Raw genomic sequence first — 17,960 nt, 5'->3', positions numbered from 1 at the left:
GTTGATGTTTTTAAACTGTAATTAATATGGAAATTTGGGAAAGTACATTTGATGTGGAAAGTCTGCCTTTATTATTGGATAGTAAAGCATGTTCAAGTAACCCTTTTGATTAATGTTGCTTTTATTTCTTATGTTTCTAGCCAAGTTTCTGGCCTTATTTGTATTCACTGAGTGCAGAACAAAATATTAGTGGCCAGAAATTTCAAACTTCGTGTCTCTTCTCATGTGTAATCCAGAGAGAAGTTAAGGCAGGGAACTTACCTGCAGTAAATCACCTGACAATGTGACTGCAACTTTCCGATGTTCTAAACCTTCATATGCAAGTGCACCAGGGTTTAAGAGTTTAATTTACGGAGTCCTCATCTATGAATTTGCATTTTATTAACTCACCCTCAAATTAGATGGCACTCACAATATGTAACTTGAACCTACAACTGTTGAATGTGTTTCGAGTTGCATTTAATTTGCAATTATCTATTCTGCCAGTGAGTTCCCATTTTCTTTTTTAGGAAAATGGGCAGTTGAGGAATTGATGGAAAACACAGTGCCTGGTGACAAAGGTTTGGTGCTGAAGTCAAAAGCAAAGCACCATGCAATCTCAGCTCCACTGAAGAAACCATTTTTGTTCAAAGCTGAACCTCTGATTATCCAGTAAGTACACATTTGGTAATCTTGGAGAGGGAAATTAGCAACTAATTTATCAAGTCAACAATATAGTATTAAATATGTTTGGGCTATATTTGATTTTCATTTTTACATATTGTAAAAGAATCATGAGCTGAAACTCGTGTTAAGGTTTAGTTTTGTTGCTTTATCGGACCAAAATTGAAAAAATATTGATTATGCAAAATTGCAAAAGAAAATTGTAAGTATGTGTCTACTTAGAATAGTTTCTGTGCTCACTCGATCAATTGATTCACATTTTCCTGATGTTAGAAAAAAAGGACTGTGCTTTACTTTTGTGTATAACTTGTTTTGCCTTTAAGTTCCTAATGTGCAAATGCCAGAAATGTTAACACTTAAGCTATTTTAACATCTTGACAAAATATCATGACCCAACAAATTTACGTTAACGCATAACTTCTAAAATCAAGAATTGGCAAAACAGAAGTGCAAGCACTTGTCTTATCAGCATACAAAGAGATTTAGACTTGCTCACTGTTCCAAGAATTTTTGTTTGCTTTTTTTTTCAAAGATCTTTAAGTTGATTGCTGAAAAGTCTAATTCCCTATTGTTCTAGCTTTATTACTGAAAATGCTATACTAAAATATATAAGTGCAATGAGATTTGGCAGAAGAGAAAATGTATATGTATTAATCATATTGACACTTCTATTTTTCTTAAATAAGTGTAAGTGCAGATTTGGCAATAAGCATGGTTCATGTGATCCCTGTAGTGTGCACCCAGACTTGGTCATCAAATAAACCCTAAATGATTTCAGTGGGGAGTAACAAACAGCTGAAGATGGTGACGAATCTGTTAATGCTTAGAACTGGAACGTGAAGGGCATCAGTGATAGTAAAATTGAATTGGAAAAACTAGAATGTAACAGAAATAGGGTTAGGCATGACTAATTGTGATAGAGGTCATGATTTGGAGATGCTGGTGTTGGACTGGGGTGTACAAAGTTTTAAAATCACACAACACCAAGTGATTTGAACTAGCTTTCGTAGCGCTGCTCCTTCAGGTGGTTGACAACCACCTGATGAAGGAGCAGCGCTCCAAAAGCCAGTGCGTCCAATTAAACCTGCTGGACTAAACTTGGTGTTATGTGATTTTTCTCTTTGTGATAGAGGTGGGGAACAAAAATCAAGAGTGCCTTGTTTTCAATCAAGTCAAAAATTTCACAACACTGGGTTATGGCCAACAGGTTGATTTGAAGCCACAAGCTTTTGGAGCCCCACTCCTCCCTCAGGTAGCTAGTGAAAGAGAATACATCGGACACAGAAATTAAGTAAAAGATCAAAGGGTCATGTAAGTTATGCGAATGTATTGAACAGTACTCGATATCACCAACTCCTAATTTCCAGGCACCATCCTACAAGTTATCTGCTTTATCCTCAACCACAATGTCTTCATCTTCAACAACTAGTACTTTATCCAGACACACTGAACAACCATGGGATCCAAATTTGCACCCCAAATGCCAACATTTTCATGCACAAATTCGAACAAGACTTTGTTGCACAGGACCTCCCAACAATGCTTTACACCAAGTATATTGTAGAGCTTCTGGTTTGCATGTGTAGTTTGGTTTTATTTTGGGTGGCTGTGACACTGGACTTATATAGGGAATGTGAAATAAAGAAGGCAGTAGACCGATGTTTCTGGGCAAAATCTGTTTATTTAACTACGAAAGTTAAGTATAATACAAGAAATAAAAGGCAAATGTAATAAAGCAACGAAATTAACACAATTGTACAGAGGACAGTAATTTAAATACACTATCAAATTAAACAGGTTAAAACATTACAATTGTTGTTTAGCTTTGAGTAATCAGACACTTACTTTAGGTTTCCTATACTTGGGGTACCCTGCACTGTTACCACCTATCTTCGCCTCCCTGCTAGCTGCGTCAGAAATTTTGGGGTTGAGGGTGTTTCGGCTCAGTTTTAAACACTTTTAAAGTGCGTCCAGTTGGTTGGCTTTCTACCCTCTTTGATGTCCTTAGTTGCGTTGATGCTCTTTGGTTTGCCTTCCTGGTTCAGCTTCTCAGTTTAGTTTGTGTTCCAAAGCTGCTTGTTGGGACTAGAGCCAGTTTGGCATCTGCTTGTTTCTGCACGAGCTTAATATTGGAAAAAGCTCTCTCTCCCAGATCAGGGCTAGCAGTTATGTAAACTGTGTGTCCCATTATCTCCCCTCAAGTCTGTATTGATTACTGAGCTGTTGTTGTTCCTCTTGGGGCTGAATGAGCCTCCTAATTACTGGATGAGGTATGAATGGTTCTCCAGTTTAAAGTGAATGGGTTTCCGATAGTTTTGAAGGTCCAGTATTTCTCTTGGATGAATGTATGTTGAAGTTGTACTGGTAGTGTGAAGGCCTTCACATTCAAAGGCAAACAAGTTTACATGTAGTACAATGGTGTGGAATGTTCAGTATCTGTCTGAGCAAACTGATTTAGAAGTTGAATAGTTTTGTATTTTTATAGGCTCCAGAATGTCTCGGTTATTTGCTCTGCAGGCTGGTGTTCATTGTCTTTAGCTGAGGTGTTTGTGGGGGTCTTCCTTCAGCTTTACAAGCAAAACCTCTGTTTCAGACAGCTGCCCCTAAGCTTGCGTATTGCCTTGACTGTCTCGGCCAGAGAGCTCAATGAATCTTCGTTCAAATGTGAATTCCATAAATTCCTGTGCCAAGGTCCAAGGGTTTTAGTCCAGGGTATGTGATGGGGATTTTTGCTCCACTTTAAACATTGACATTTTCTTCCTTTTGGACTCATGGTGAGGAATCACTGAAACAGCTATATTATGATGTCAACAAGTTTCATCCTATCAGACTTACCGTGGACTACTCTTTAGAATCCGTCTCATTCGTGGACACATGCATCTCCATCAAGGACGGACACCTCAGTATCTTACTGTACCACAAGCCTACAGAAAACCTTATGATGCTGCATTTCTCAAGCTTCCACCCTAAACACATATTAAAACAGTCAACACACAAGCCCTACGCATAGACAAGATCCTTTCAGATGTGGGGGAATGCAACAGATGTTGAAGGATGCAGTCAAGGAAGGGATGTGATGCTCAACTCATCAATTGCCAGTTCTGACACACCACAGTAAAAAAAACATAATGGCCTCCTCAGAAGACGCAGAGGATACGATCGATAGGATACCCTTCGTCTAGTACTTCCTGGGAGTGGAGAGACTATACCATGTTCTTGGCAGCCTGCAACACATTGATGAGCAATTTGCCAAGATCTTCCCTACACCTTCAAAAGATCACCAAACCTTAAACAGACTATAGTTTGCAGCAAACTTCCCAGCTTTCAAGACAACTTGACCACAATACCTGTAAGGGCGTGTCAAAGCATCGACATGGACACCACCACCACATGCAAGACAGATATTCATGTGACTCTACCAACATTGTCTATCTCGTACACTGCAGGCAAGGATGCCTTAAGGTATGGTATATTGGCAAAACCATGCAGATGCAATGACTATGGATGAATGGATATCATATAACAATCGCCAGACAGGAAAGATCCCTCCCAGTGGGAGAACACTACAGCAGTCAAGGACATTCAGCCTTTGATCTTTGGGTAAACATCATCCAAGGCTGACTTTGGGTGACACAATGATGCTAAGTAGAGGCTGAGAGCCAAGTTCGATAAAGATGACCCCACCACACAGCTTGTGTGCACCCCCCCAAAAACTTCCTCACTGCACATTTGGTCTTAAACCTATGGGGTGAATTCTCATTTGCTGAAATGTTATATGTTATATTTTGTCCAAAGAGTGTATTATCTGCAAATGGAAATTCACCCCATAGATTTTGAGAATTAATTTATAAAACGCCACGTTAGTTTACTTTCCAAAGTAGGAACTTATCTGTAGACCATCTCTTTCCAGGTTGAGATACAAACCGACTTGAAACAAGCCCTCAAACCTAAAGTGTGTTGCCTGACCTGAGATATCACCTTTTTATACTGAAAACCTTAAGTTATTTTGGAATATGACCTGAAGAAAAATTCTGGGATTTATATATTAATCAGTCAAAACCTGCACTTCCATTCCAACTAATTAAAGACTTAATAGGCATCTAGGTTTGTTCAGTGCATTCACATAAGTTGTCTGACCCTTTGTGCTTTTACTTATAAATGGTGTCCAATGTATTCTCTCTCACTAGCTACCTGGGGAAGGAGTGGGGCTCCCAACGCTTGTAATTTCAAATAAATCTGTTGGACTAAAATCCGGTGTCATGTGAATTTTGACTTTGTCCACCCCAATTCAACACCGGCACCTCCACATCTTGTCTTGAATATGCTTGTAATGTAGAAGAGTAAGAGGTGACTTGATCTGAATCATTAGATATGTTGAGGGTCTTATCAGGAGATGAGGATGGCTGTTTCCTCATGGAAGAATGTAGAACTAAGAATGCAATCACTAATTTATGACAGATGAAGCAGCAAAAATGTCTGAGGATCAACAGTCTTGAAACTCCGTTGAAACTTGATGGAAGCAGAGTTTTTGGATATCTTTAAAATAGGGATAGATTGATTCTTGTAAATCCTGGGGTTGAGAAGTTAAGAGTGGGCCGGAATTTAGATTTCCGATTAGTCGCCTCAGTGATAAACCTTTTTTTTAAATGGCGGACCTTACCTGAGGGGCTGATTAGCCTCTTTATTGATGTTTTTGTAATGTTTTACTTATTTTTAAAAAAAATTAGCTAGCTAATGAGTTTGCTTCAAAGCAAAGTTGAAAATGGTTTATTTATTGAACAAAAATGCTGGCCCATCCAAAATTAAGTTCTGATTAAATGTCTCTGGTTTAATAACCTGGTGAAACATCCGACCCAAAGGCTGACTATATGCATGATGGTTTTATGTGCTTGTTTTCCAGGTATGAAGTGAACTTCCAAGCTGGCATTGACTGTGGTGGTGCATACCTAAAGTTGCTTTCGCATACGGACGACCTGAAGCTGGTAATTACTTGAGATCTGAAGCACTTCTTTTCTTCCCCATGCCTTGTATCAGTGGTCATTCATACTGGAATAGCCTTCTGTTGTCACTTATTGAAGAGTGTGGTGCTGGAAAAGCATAGCCAGTCAGGTAACATCAGAGGAGCAGGAGAATCAATGTTTCAAGCATCCGCTCTTCAGGAATGAGGAGGTGACCCAAGGGTGCTGAGAAATAAAATGGGAGTGAGGTGGGGCTGGGGCGTGCAGGGGAGGGTAGCTGAGAATGCAATAGGTTGATTCAGTTAGGGGGTGAAGGTGACAAGTCAGAGGAGGGTGGAGCAGATAGATGGGAAGGAAGATGGACAGGTCGAGAGGGCGGTGCTGAGTTGGAAGTTTGAATCTGGGATAAGTTGGGGGGACACTGGGATTAGAGTATGGAGGCATCATCAACCACATGGAAGGGAAAGTTGTCACCTTTTGTCCACCTATTCCTATAAGTCTAATTTTAAAAAAACTGTATCAATAAGATGCATGATTTTTTTTGTCTGATTCTGTCATTAAAAACTCACCTGATGCGTGAACATCACTTTGTTTTTTGAAGAAGACTGGCCATTCTTACCAGATCTGATGATTATTGTGAGCAATACATGCAGACTTTGACACTTTGCATTTTCAAAATAGCACTCAGTCAAGTTATCTGCTAAGGCACAGAAGGGACATGCACAATTGATACTGTATGAAATATTGTGGCACCCTTTCATGTTACTTAGGAAAAAAAAGCAGCTAATAGGTTTTTGTTTATTTTTGCTGAACCCATTTCAGCATTGCTGTTATTTGAAAATAGTATTGTTAATAATCCCTGCAGTTTTCCAAACATCACCTCATCAGAGATGTATCTGTGTTTTATCAGGTGTTGTTTTAACTCCTCTTCATTAATGCTGACACTGCCATGATACTTGCATTTGCACTGACCTGGGAGATTCCTAATTGGCTAACATGGATAACACAGAGGAATCAGACTGAATCCTAAAAAGTTCAAAGGAGAATGTAAAAAGAAGAGGCAAAAGGTCAGGACAAGAATAGATTGGTTGCTAAGTAAAAGGGAGCCTAGAGTTTTTTCAGTTGTCAGAGTAGTAGTGGAGTTGGTTTGGCAAGAAAATGGTGACAGGTGAAGAGAAAAAGCGTGGTTGAGATCCTGAATGAATACTCTTTTTATTAGCCTTTACCTAGAAAATGACTTTGCCAAAAAAAAACAACATTTTCAGGGTACTGAATGAGAAAATTAAGAGAAAATACAAGTATTTTTTTTTTTTTAAAAATGTGTGCAATGTGGGCATCACTGGCTAGGCCAGCATTTGCTGCCCATCCATTATTAAGTGTCACCCACACACTGAGTCTGGAGTGGAATAAGGGTGGTAGTTTCCTTTCCTAAAGGAGATTAATGAAGCAGATGGATTTTTCCAATCATTAACAATGGTCATTATTAGACCCCCCCACCCCCATTCAAAATTCTTGTTATTGAATTCAGATTCCACCACCAGGTGCCCAGAATATTACCTGGGTCTCTGGATCGATCCAGTGATAATACCACTAGACTATCTCTTCACCTAAGAGGGGAGCTAAAAGTATGAATTATATAGTTTTCACCAGTACCTAAATTGGAAAATCTGATCTGGTTGGAATGATTCCTGAAGAAGCTGCTGATCATAATCTCTCGATTAGTCCTTGGGTGCAGGGGTGGTGTCAGAGCCCTTGAGGATTGCAAATGTTACACACCTTTTGCACCAAATGGTGAAAGATAAACCTGGCAATATGAGGAACACAAGGAAACTCCCTACTATCACCAAGTGCCTCATCTCAGCTGATGAATCTCTTCCATGTTAAACACCATTGGAATAAGCAGTGAGGATGGTAAGGGCACAAAATGTGCTCACTGGGGACTTTAAATTCCATCAGCAAGTGTGGTTTGACTAAACTCATCCAGCCCTGATGGACATATCTGTTGCAGCCCCAGTCTAGCAAATCGTAAGAGAACCATTAAGAGGGAAGCACTTACTAGACCTTGTGCTCGTCAGTCAAAGTGTTGCAGATGCATCTGCAAATGAGCATATAGGTAGTGACCATTGCACATGCCTTGTAAAAACAATGTCATCTGTCCACTAAGTACAGTCTCTATCTACTGTCGTGCTAAAGGGTATAAATCAAGGGTATTTGAGGATTAAGGTGTAGGAGGGAATGCCAAGAATAGAATCAGGAATAAATTTAAGTGAGGTCAGCCTGGTGACACTGCAACCTGAGACAAGTTGCATGCCAAATCATGGGGGATAAAAGATGACAGAGCTGAGGAATCCCATAGCAACATATCAGATCCCAGCTTCACAATCCTCCCACATATTGTCATGAATGGTGATTGTCAATTAAACAACTAATGAGGAGAAAGCTCCACAAATATCCCACCCTTTGTGCTGGGGGAGCTCCACAATGGGGAATTCCCACTGGTACAATAAATGAGTTTGAATCATTTGCAACATCAACAAACAGAAGGGCTGAGTGGATGATTCATCATGTCGTCTTTCTGCAGTCCCAAGTGTCACAAACCTCTGACAATTCAGCTCACTCCAAATGACATCTCAAAATTATTTGAAGGCACTGGATACTGGAAACACTGTATCCTGCCCACATCCTAGCAATAGTATTGAGTGGTCCACAGCTAACCACACCCTGGTCATGCTGTACCAGGACACCTACAGTATTGGCATCTACCCAACCATGAAAAATTGTCCAGGAGTACCTCCTTAGAAAACGCAAGGTGAAATAACTCCATAGAGGTTGGTATACTGTCACCAAGTCTCCCTTTATTGACACTGATCCAGCTTCTTCAGAGCCAGCTCTCAGAACAGGATGTCTGACTCTCCTTATCTGTTAGCCAGGGCGCCCTGATTGGGGCTGTTAATCTGGTTCAATGAGAGAGCTCATTCTATGAGCTTCACCTGGCTGACCTCCTTACAGTCAGTACACATAAAATTCAATTCTGCCCATTTCTCCCACTTAAGATAAAAAGTATGAGCAGTAGGCCGTTCAAGCTTGCCCCACCCAGACCTGGTTGGTCTGGTTGTGGCCTTAACACCACTCCTGACAATCCCCCCGTAACATTTAACTCCCTCATCGACCAAAAATCTGAAAAATTAGAAATGGAGTTAGATAATGACCTAGCCCCTCCAGCTGTTTGTAAAGGAGGATTCCAATGGCTAACAACATAATGAAAGAAGAAATTACTCCTCTTCATAAATTGGAGAATATTTTACATTGTGACCTCAAGTTCTATATTTCCCCATGAGAAAAAATACCCTGTCAAGCCCACTCCATTCTGTTTGCTTCAGTAAGATCACCTTTCTTCTAATCTCTAATGAATGTTGGTTAACTTACACAACCTTTCAACATGAAATAACTCTTACCCAGGAATCAGCATAGTGAACCTTCTTTGAATTCCTTCCAATGCAATCCAATGAATCTCGTTAGCTTCCTGTCAGTCATCTGCCAATTAATGCAAGGTACAATGGTGCTAACAAGCAGCAGTTACACAGCAATACTTTGTCTCTGTCTTCAATTAGGAGAGCAATGAAGCTGTCATTCTAGTTAGAGAACAAGTTAGAAATATTAAATGAAATAAGTATAATGAGAAGGGACGTAACGGACAGATGTACTTGAAAGTGGTTAAATCAGGAAGGAAGCCAGGGTGAAAAAATGTTTGTTTACAATAAATAAATCGATGGGAAATAGGAACAGGCAACTTGGCCCCTTGATCGTGTTCTACCATTCAACAGATCATCACTAATCTGACACTCCTCACTTCCACTTTCCTGCCCCTTCCCCCAACTCTTGATTTTCCCCTATAAATATTTTTGTTGATTACAAAATCAAGTATAAATTATCTTTGTCCTGATTAGCTGTCAGTCAGGCACATTGATCATCTTGGTGATTTAATTCTGTAGTTACACATTTGTGACTGCTTGTGCAATAATAGAGCAGAGTAATCAGTACATTCTCTTCCTAATGAAGTTATCACATTGCTATATGTGAAATGAATCAGGACTTTCTCATCTTCACTTTCAGATGGATGTAAAAGTGAAATGTCTATACTAATAGAATTTTTCTAATGTTATTATTTTGTACAACACTCATTTCTCTATTTGTCTATATATTATAATTTCCCTTTTGGATGACATTTTCTGTTCGTGTAAATTGCTTTTTTTTAATTCAGAGTTGCCTCGCCTCAATTATAATGTGTTATGTTGAAGGAATATATCATGATACCATGATATTGAGGTGCAATTTCTTAACAAGATTTTCTGTTGATAACCTGCGTTTGTTTTTACAGTAGTGCGTATAGAGCTTTCAAGCAATGATGATTGTATATGTTGGCAAATTTTACAAGTTTTATATATTTAAAAGAAAATGTTAGCAGCGCTCAGCAGGTTTGGTCCCATCTCTGGAGCGAGCATAACAGTTAACAGAACTGACCTCTACCTCAATTTTCCCATCACTGTAGACCCTGTAAAACTATGTAGGTTGTCAGGCTGTCTCTGACGCCCCACTACCAATCACTGTCTTTTCCAAACAGTATTCTTTTTCATAGAGAGTCTAGCCATCAAAGTCTCTATTGTCTCTCAGGATGTTGGTGATGGAACTTTTCAGGATCAGCGCAAGAGTTGACATCATGGCAAGTGCTCGATACTGAACATTGGAGTGTTAAAAGTAATATTGGCACTTACTCACCTGCGATTTATTCTAGAGTGAGGTAGAAACTATCCATGCACATTGCTGCATAAGGAAGTCACAGAAATCATCCACTGTCAGGCTGACAAATAACTTGTTTGCACAGTTAATCTTGCTGAAAGAGTAGTTGACTTCAGAACTATGACTGGATTTCTTTGTGTGCATAGGATCATAGACTGTATTCATGTGGTCATCAAGGCTTACACAGGAAGTGGTGCGCTTCCTAAATGCTCAAGTCACCTGCACTATCCTAACAGTCAAGAGATGCATAGTTGGCCCATCTATAACTAATCTGTTGTTCAATTGACCACCTATCGCTAACACCTCTAGCTATTCGTTCTGAGGTGTGCTGACTCCTACAGTAATGCCTCCAGGACAGAATCACTGAATCCCTGTATCATTCCTCATAATAAAGCTATTTCTTCTGAGCCTGCATTCATAAACACCCTTTCTTTTCAGTCTCTCTCCAACATGTTGAAGATACTTTCAAAAATAAGCCCAACATCTTGCTGTTGGGTGCCACAATTTGTCCACTACCCTGAATTGGCCATCTCTCCCAAATAGCAGTCCTTCCAGTTTGGAAATGATTCTAGAGCAATGTCCTGGCCTGGTGAAACCCAGCGCAGTCTGAAGTCCAGGCCCAATGGACTGGAGGCTAGGTGTCAGCTTGGACTGGGTTGGAAGACTGGTTCTGAAAATTTTTTCATCACAATTTATTCCTAATATTTGCAATGCTGGGCTTTTTACTTTTTTTAAGAACTGTAACTAAAGAAATTGTACCTAGGAACCTTTTGTACCTAAAAAAAAAAAGATGCTGTAAGCAGTGATGTATACACTCTTCACTGTACTCGTTTCAGTTCACATGACAAAGTAATTCTAATTAAGTGACTGACTCTCAAAGCCAAATGTATGCCACTGATTAAAATATGTCAAACGTCACGTTTATCCAGTTGATTTTGATCAAATTCAAGCCAATGTTTCAACCTTTCAGCGGATAATTTTACTTTCTCAGGATTCTAGGTAATCAAAGATGGAGGACAGGAAAAATTTCTAGCTTTAACAGGCTGCTCCTTTTTTTTTCTTTTGAGGTATTTTAGGTGTTGGAGGTGATTTCCTCCTAATTCCAGAAGCAGCAATTACTGTTTTATATGCTGTTGCATGGTTTTGAAACTTTGAAGGGATAAAAAAAGTCAAAACAACGGCACTTTTAAAATGGAGAGGTACAGACAAATGCAGCACATGGTGTGGTCAGTGCAGAAGAGAGAGAGAAAGAAACCCTCATTGCTAACTGACAGAGCAGTTACTGTCTTTGCTGTTGAATTCATGTATCGCTGGACTTTGGAGTGCATCTGGGAAAATTAACGAACAGTGAAATTCATAACTGATCATGGAGGAACCTGTTTGGGAGAGGTTACAGCACAGACAGATAAGTGAATAGTTTTAAGTGTGGCCTTGAGTCTGTATTAGTGAATAGATTATGTTTTATTGAGCTATGTCTCTTGATTAAACTTAAAGATATAAGCAATAAGTATTTAGTTAGCCTGGAGCAGTGTTTTGTAGAGGAATAATTTTCTGCGTCTTCAGACTGGAAGAAACAAAAATGGGTGTTATTGAATGATATGCTCTTCTATGTGGGAGTTAAGGGGGCGTTGACGTGTTACTGAGGATTATGTCTGCAATAAATGCCATTGGTTGCGAATCCTATCAGATCGAATGGCACGGTTAGAGTGACAGAGGCAATGAGGAATTTACAAGAGCAAGGGGGTCTGATGGGTGACAGTTATAGGAAGGGAGACTACAGTCACAGATGGGTTAACTCTAGAAAAGGTAAGGAGTAGGCAGGTAGTGCAGGAGTCTTCTGTGGCTATCCCCATTTCAAACAAGTATGCTGTTTTGGAAAATGTAAGGGGTGATGGATTCTCTGGGGAATGTAGCATGAACAGCCAAGTTTCTGGTATTGAGATTGGCTCTAACGTATTGAGGAGTATGTCTGGTTCCAAGAGATCGATTTGTGTTAGGGGATTCTCAAGTCTGAGGCACAGACAGATGTTTCTGTGACCAACAGCAAAAAATCAGAATAGTGTGTTACTTCCCTGGTGCCAGGATCAAGGATGCCTCAGAGGGTGCAGAATGTTCTCAAGGGGGAGAGGGGCCAGCAGGAGGTCATTGTACACATTGGAACCAATGACAGAAGGGAAAAGGTTGAGATTCTGAAGGGAGATTAGAGAGTTAAGCAGGAATTCTAAAAAGGAGGTCCTCTAGTAGTAATATCTGGATTACTCCCGGAGCATGAGCTTGAGAGTAGGAAAGGGAGGATAGAGCAGATGTATGCATGGCTGAGGAGCTAGTGCAGGAGAACAGGGTTCTCACTTTGGATCATCGGAATTTCTTCTGGGGTAGAAGTGACCTGTACACAAAGGACAGATTGCATCTGAATTGGAAGAGGACTAATATACTGGCAGGGAGATTTGCTAGAGCTGCTTGGGAGGTTTTAAGTTAGTAAGGTGGCCGGGGGGGGGGGGGGGGGGGGGAGGGGGAGAGAGAGCCAGGGAGATGGTGAGGAAATAAATAAATCTGACACTGGTTCAGCTGAGAAAAGAAATGAGCCAAATGGTCAGGGACAAAGCAGAGAATAAGATAGGACTGATAAATTAAACCGCTCTTATTTCAATGCAAGGGGCCTAACTGGGAAGGCGGATGAACTCAGGGCATGGTTAGGAACATGGGGCTGGGATATCATAGCAACTACAGAAACATGGCTCAGGGATGGACAGGACTTGCAGCTTAATGTTCCAGGATACAAATGCTACAGGAAGAACAGAAAGGGAGGCAAGAGAGGATAGGGGATGGCATTTCTGATCAGGGATAGCATTACTGCTGTACTAAGGGAGGATATTCCCAGAAATACATCCAGGGAAGTTATTTGGTTGGAACTTAGAAATACGAAAGGGATGGTCACCTTATTGGGATTCTATTATAGACCTAATAGTCAGTGGGAAATGAAGAAACAAATTTGTAAGGAGATCTCTTATCTGTGAGAATAGGGTGATTATGGTAGGAGACTTTAACTTTCCAAAAATAGACTGGGACTGCCATAATGTTAAATGGAGGAATTTGTACAAGGAGTGTTACAAGAAAGTTTTCTGATTTCAGTATGTGGATGTACCTGTTAGTGCAAAACTTGACCTACTGTTGGGAAATAAGGTAGGGCAGGTGACTGAGGTGTCAGTGAGGAAGCACTTTGGGGCCAGCGACCATAATTCTATTAGTTTTAAAATAGTGATGGAAAAGGATAGAACAGATTTAAAAGTTGAAGTTCTAAATTGGAGAAAGGGCAATTTTGATGGCCAATTTTAAGCAAGAACATTCAAAAGCTATTTGGGGACAGATGTTTACAGGTAAAAGGACAGCTGGAAAATGGGAAGCTTTCAGAAATGACATAACGAGAGTGCAGAGCCAGTATATTCCTGTTAGGGTGAAAGGAAGGGCTGTTAGGGCTGGTAATTGGAGACATTAAATGACTGGACATGCACGTGGACGGCAGTGAATTGAGGGGTGCATAGGTTAGGTTATTTTATATTAGGAATAATCCTTGGCGCACCATCGTGGGCCGAAGGGCCTGTTCTATGCTCTACTTTTCTATGTTCTGTGGTAAATATAGAGAATGCTGGATGACGAAAGAGCTTGACGGTTTGGTTAAGAAAAAGAAGGCAGCGTATGTCAGGTATAGATAGGATAGATTGGGTGAATCCTTAGAGTATAAAAGCAGTAGATGTATACTTAAGAGAAATCAGGAAGGCAAAAAGGGGACATGAGGTAGCTTTGGCAAATTGAGTTAAGGAGAATCCAAAGGGTTTTTACAAATACATTAAGCACAAAAGGGTAACTAGGGAGAGAACAGGGCTCCTCAAAGATCAGCAAGCTGGCGTTTATGTGGAACTGCAGGAGATGGAGAATCTAAATGAGTATTTTGCATCAATGTTTACTGTGGTAAAGGACATGGAAGATACAGAATGTACGGAAATAGATGGTGACTTCTTAAAATGTCCATATTACAGAGGAGGTGGTGCTGGATGCCTTGAAACACAAAGATGGATAAATCCCCAGGACCTGATCAAGTGTACCCTGGAACTCTGGGAAGCTAGGGAAATGATTACTGGGCCCCTTGCTGAGTTATTTGTATCATCGATAGTCACAGGTGAGGTGCTGGAAGACTGGAGGTTTGCTAACATGGTGTCACTGTTTAAGAGGTGGTAAGGGTAAGTCCGGGAACTATAGACCAGTGAGCCTGACGTCAGTGGTAGGCAAGTTGTTGGAGGGAATCCTGAGGGGCAGGATGCTCATGTATTTGAAAAGGCAAGAACTGATTAAGAATAGTCAACATGCCTTTGTCCATGGGAAAATCATGTTTCACAAATCTGATTGTTACTTTTTCAAAAAATAACTCCGGATTGGGGGCAGAGTGGGAGATGTGATCTATATGGACTTCAGTAAGGCATTCGACAAGGTTTCCCCATGGAGACTGGTTAGCAAGGTTAGACCTCAAGGAATGCAGGGAGAACTAGACATTTGGATACAAAACTGGCTCAAAGGTACAAGACAGAGGGTGGTGTTTTTTCAGATTGGAGGCCTGTGACCAGTGGAGTGTCACCAGGGATGGTGCCGGGTCCACTACTCTTCATTTATATAAATGATTTGGATGTGAGCTTGAGGTATAACTAGTAAGTTTGCAGATGACACCAAAATTGGAGGTGTAGTGGACAGCGAAGAAGGTTACCTCTGTTTACGATGAGATCTTGATCAGATGGGCCAATGGACTGAGGTGGCAGATGGAGTTTAATTGAGATAAATGCGAGGTGCTGCATTTTGGGAAAGCAAATCTTAGCAGGATTTATACACTTAATGGTAAGGTCCTGGGGAGTGGTGCTGAACAAAAAGACCTTGGGGTCCAGGTTCATAGCTCCTTGAAAGTGGAGTTGCAGGTAGATAGGATAGTGAAGAAGGCGTTTGGTATGCTTTCCTTTATTGGTCAGAGTATTGAGTACATGAGTTGGGACATGTTACAGATGTGCAGGACATTGGTTAGGCCACTTTGGACTACTGTGTGCAATTCTGGTCTCCTTCCTATTGGAAGAATGTTATGAAACCTCAGGTCAGAAAAGATTGACAAGGATGTTGCCAGGATTGGAGGATTTGAGCTATAGGGAGAGGCTGAACAGGCTGGGGCTGTTTTTCTCTGGAGCGTCGGAGGCTGAGGGGTGACCAGATAGAGGTTTATAAAATCATGAGGAGCATGAATACCGTAAATAGACAAGGCTTTTCCCTGGGGTTGGGGAATCCAGAACTAGAGGGCATAGGTTTAGGGTGAGAGGGGAAAGATATAAAAGGGACCCAAGGAACAACGTTTTCACACAGTGGGTGGTGAGTGTGCGGAATGAGCTGCCAGAGGATATGGTGGAGGCTGGTACAATTGCAACATTTAAAAGGCCTTTGGATGGGTATATGAATAGGAAGGGTTTGGCGGGATATGGGCTGAGTGCTGGTGGGTGGGACTAGATTGGGTTGGGATATCTGGTCAGCGTGGACGAGTCGGACCAAAGGGTCTGTTTCAGTGCTGTACATCTGTGACTATGACTCTCTGTTGCTGCTCCGTTTAAAATTCAGGGATATGAAATTCTGTACTTTGACATGTTTTTCTGACCACCGCCTCCCCTTTCTCCTTCATCCTTTGCTTTATTCCGTTTGTACGTAATCTGCAATGTTGTGTTCTGTTGTTAGTATGGATTTTGCCCTATATTAAATGCACTGACTGCATTGAATGCTGAAATTCTGAAATGATTTTCATCATTCCATACTTATGCATTAGTCTGCGTTTATCTTCCATAATCTTCAAAAAGAAAGGAAAAGCTGTTTCTACCCACTTGAAGTCTAATAGTTTCACCCATTTGAAGAACCCTGGAAATATTTGCATTTAACTGCAGATCAAAGTGTTCTAAGTTTCCAACCCTTCACACTGCAGCATTGAGTGTGATGTATCCATGATTTGTTGTCTCTCCATTTCCGAGCTTTTTGACTCCACCCAATCTTACCCTTGACAATTACTTGCTAGTGTTGCAATTCCATCTACTTTTGTATCTTCCTCTTCCTGACTTAGGATACATGAATAATGTAGCAACTGAAATTCTGGCAAAATGTGCTGTTACCAGTTATTTCAAATCCAAACCTTTTTGTGCCCTTTTGACCCAAGTGTCATGTCTGAAGAATACATTTGCATTATCATCATTTACACTGAATTCTCATCTTGGATATTTAAGATTATTCAGTCTAAATGTAATCAAACGTTGTGCTGGAATTTGCTGAAACAGGGCTTTTATACAAAAGCAGTTTAGTAACACTTTCTCCTGCACTTTTTTGGCATGAGGGTTTTTGAGTTTATAGAATTACAGAGCATCTGGAATCTTGATGGAGATAAATGTTTCTTCTTTTGAACGATGAAACTTAAGAACTGAAGTGCATGCATATGCACATGGATGCAAGCATGTGTACACTCTCAAACACGCACAGCCCAAAAAAAGCTGTTGCATTGAACCAAACGAATGCAATGTCAAATCAAGCTTCGAAATAAAGAACAAAGAAAAGGCTGTGTTCAACAAGAGAAAAGATATCATTTTTAATGTTAATTAAAATGTCTAACAATTTGCAATCTAAAAGTGACTCCAGAAATTGTCTAAAGCCAGGCAATGAATGGAGGTCAGTAATAAATAATGATATTAAATCTTGGGTGGGTTTGTTTTATGCAAATGCAACGACTACATAAAACTCATGGGGTCTTTAGGAGTGAGTTTTTTTTTGAGATGTGACACAGTAGCTCAATGGTTAGCCCTGCTGCCTCACAGCACCAGGGACCCGGGTTTAATTCCACCCTTTGGCAACTGTCTGTGTGGAGTTTGCACATCCTCCCTGTGTCTGCGTGGGTTTCCTCTGGGTGCTCTGGTTTCCTCCCACAGTCCAAAGATATGCAGGTTAGGTGAATTGGCTATGCTAAATTGCACAAAGTGTTAGGTGCATTACTCAGGGGTAAATGTAGGAAATAGAGTCTGGGTGGGTTACTCTTTGGAGGGTTGGTGTGGACTTGTTGAGCCAAAGGGCCTGTTTCCACACTCCAGGGAATCTAATAAATGCTGATTTTGCAATGCCAACAGCAGTATGACCCATTCAGCAACTTAAAGCAATTTTATTTGCTCTCTTTCTTGTTACAAGTTGCTGTCCAACTTTCACACTAATGACATGTTGTTTCAAATGTTATTTTCAGCAAATTATGATCTTCTTTCCAGTTATCTCTATCACTAGGTTTCTCTCGCATACGCAATTGATTTAAGTTAATATTCCTGATGCATGTGCTATCTAATATTACTACTCACTGGGGAAATATGGAGTCATCACAAAAGTTAAAGTACGTAAAATTCCCGAGATTACCTGTCTTTTTGACCCAAGTTGACCAGCATGAGCCAGGTTTCTTTAGAATGGTTACTATTTATTGCAAATAAATCCGTTCTAGCCACT

General features: G+C 40.5%; 1 protein-coding gene across 4 annotated transcripts in view; it reads left to right on the top strand.

The window, feature by feature from the left end:
- The window catches only part of clgn (calmegin), a 64,599-nt gene that overhangs the window by 15,874 nt on the left and 30,765 nt on the right, over positions 1–17,960 (top strand). For all 4 annotated transcript variants that reach the window (XM_043674122.2, XM_043674123.2, XM_043674124.2 and 1 more), the window contains exons 5-6: positions 510–651; positions 5,564–5,645. In XM_043674122.2, coding sequence (XP_043530057.2) covers positions 510–651; positions 5,564–5,645 — 224 coding nt within the window. The remainder of the gene's footprint in view (positions 1–509; positions 652–5,563; positions 5,646–17,960) is intronic.

The sequence above is a fragment of the Chiloscyllium plagiosum genome, unplaced genomic scaffold (assembly GCF_037043375.1).
Source record: "Chiloscyllium plagiosum isolate Xiang-an unplaced genomic scaffold, Cpla_swu_hap1 HiC_scaffold_36, whole genome shotgun sequence".
NCBI lineage: Eukaryota > Metazoa > Chordata > Chondrichthyes > Orectolobiformes > Hemiscylliidae > Chiloscyllium > Chiloscyllium plagiosum.
Note: the sequence above shows the minus strand (reverse complement) of the source record. Positions and strands in the feature narration are given on the sequence as shown.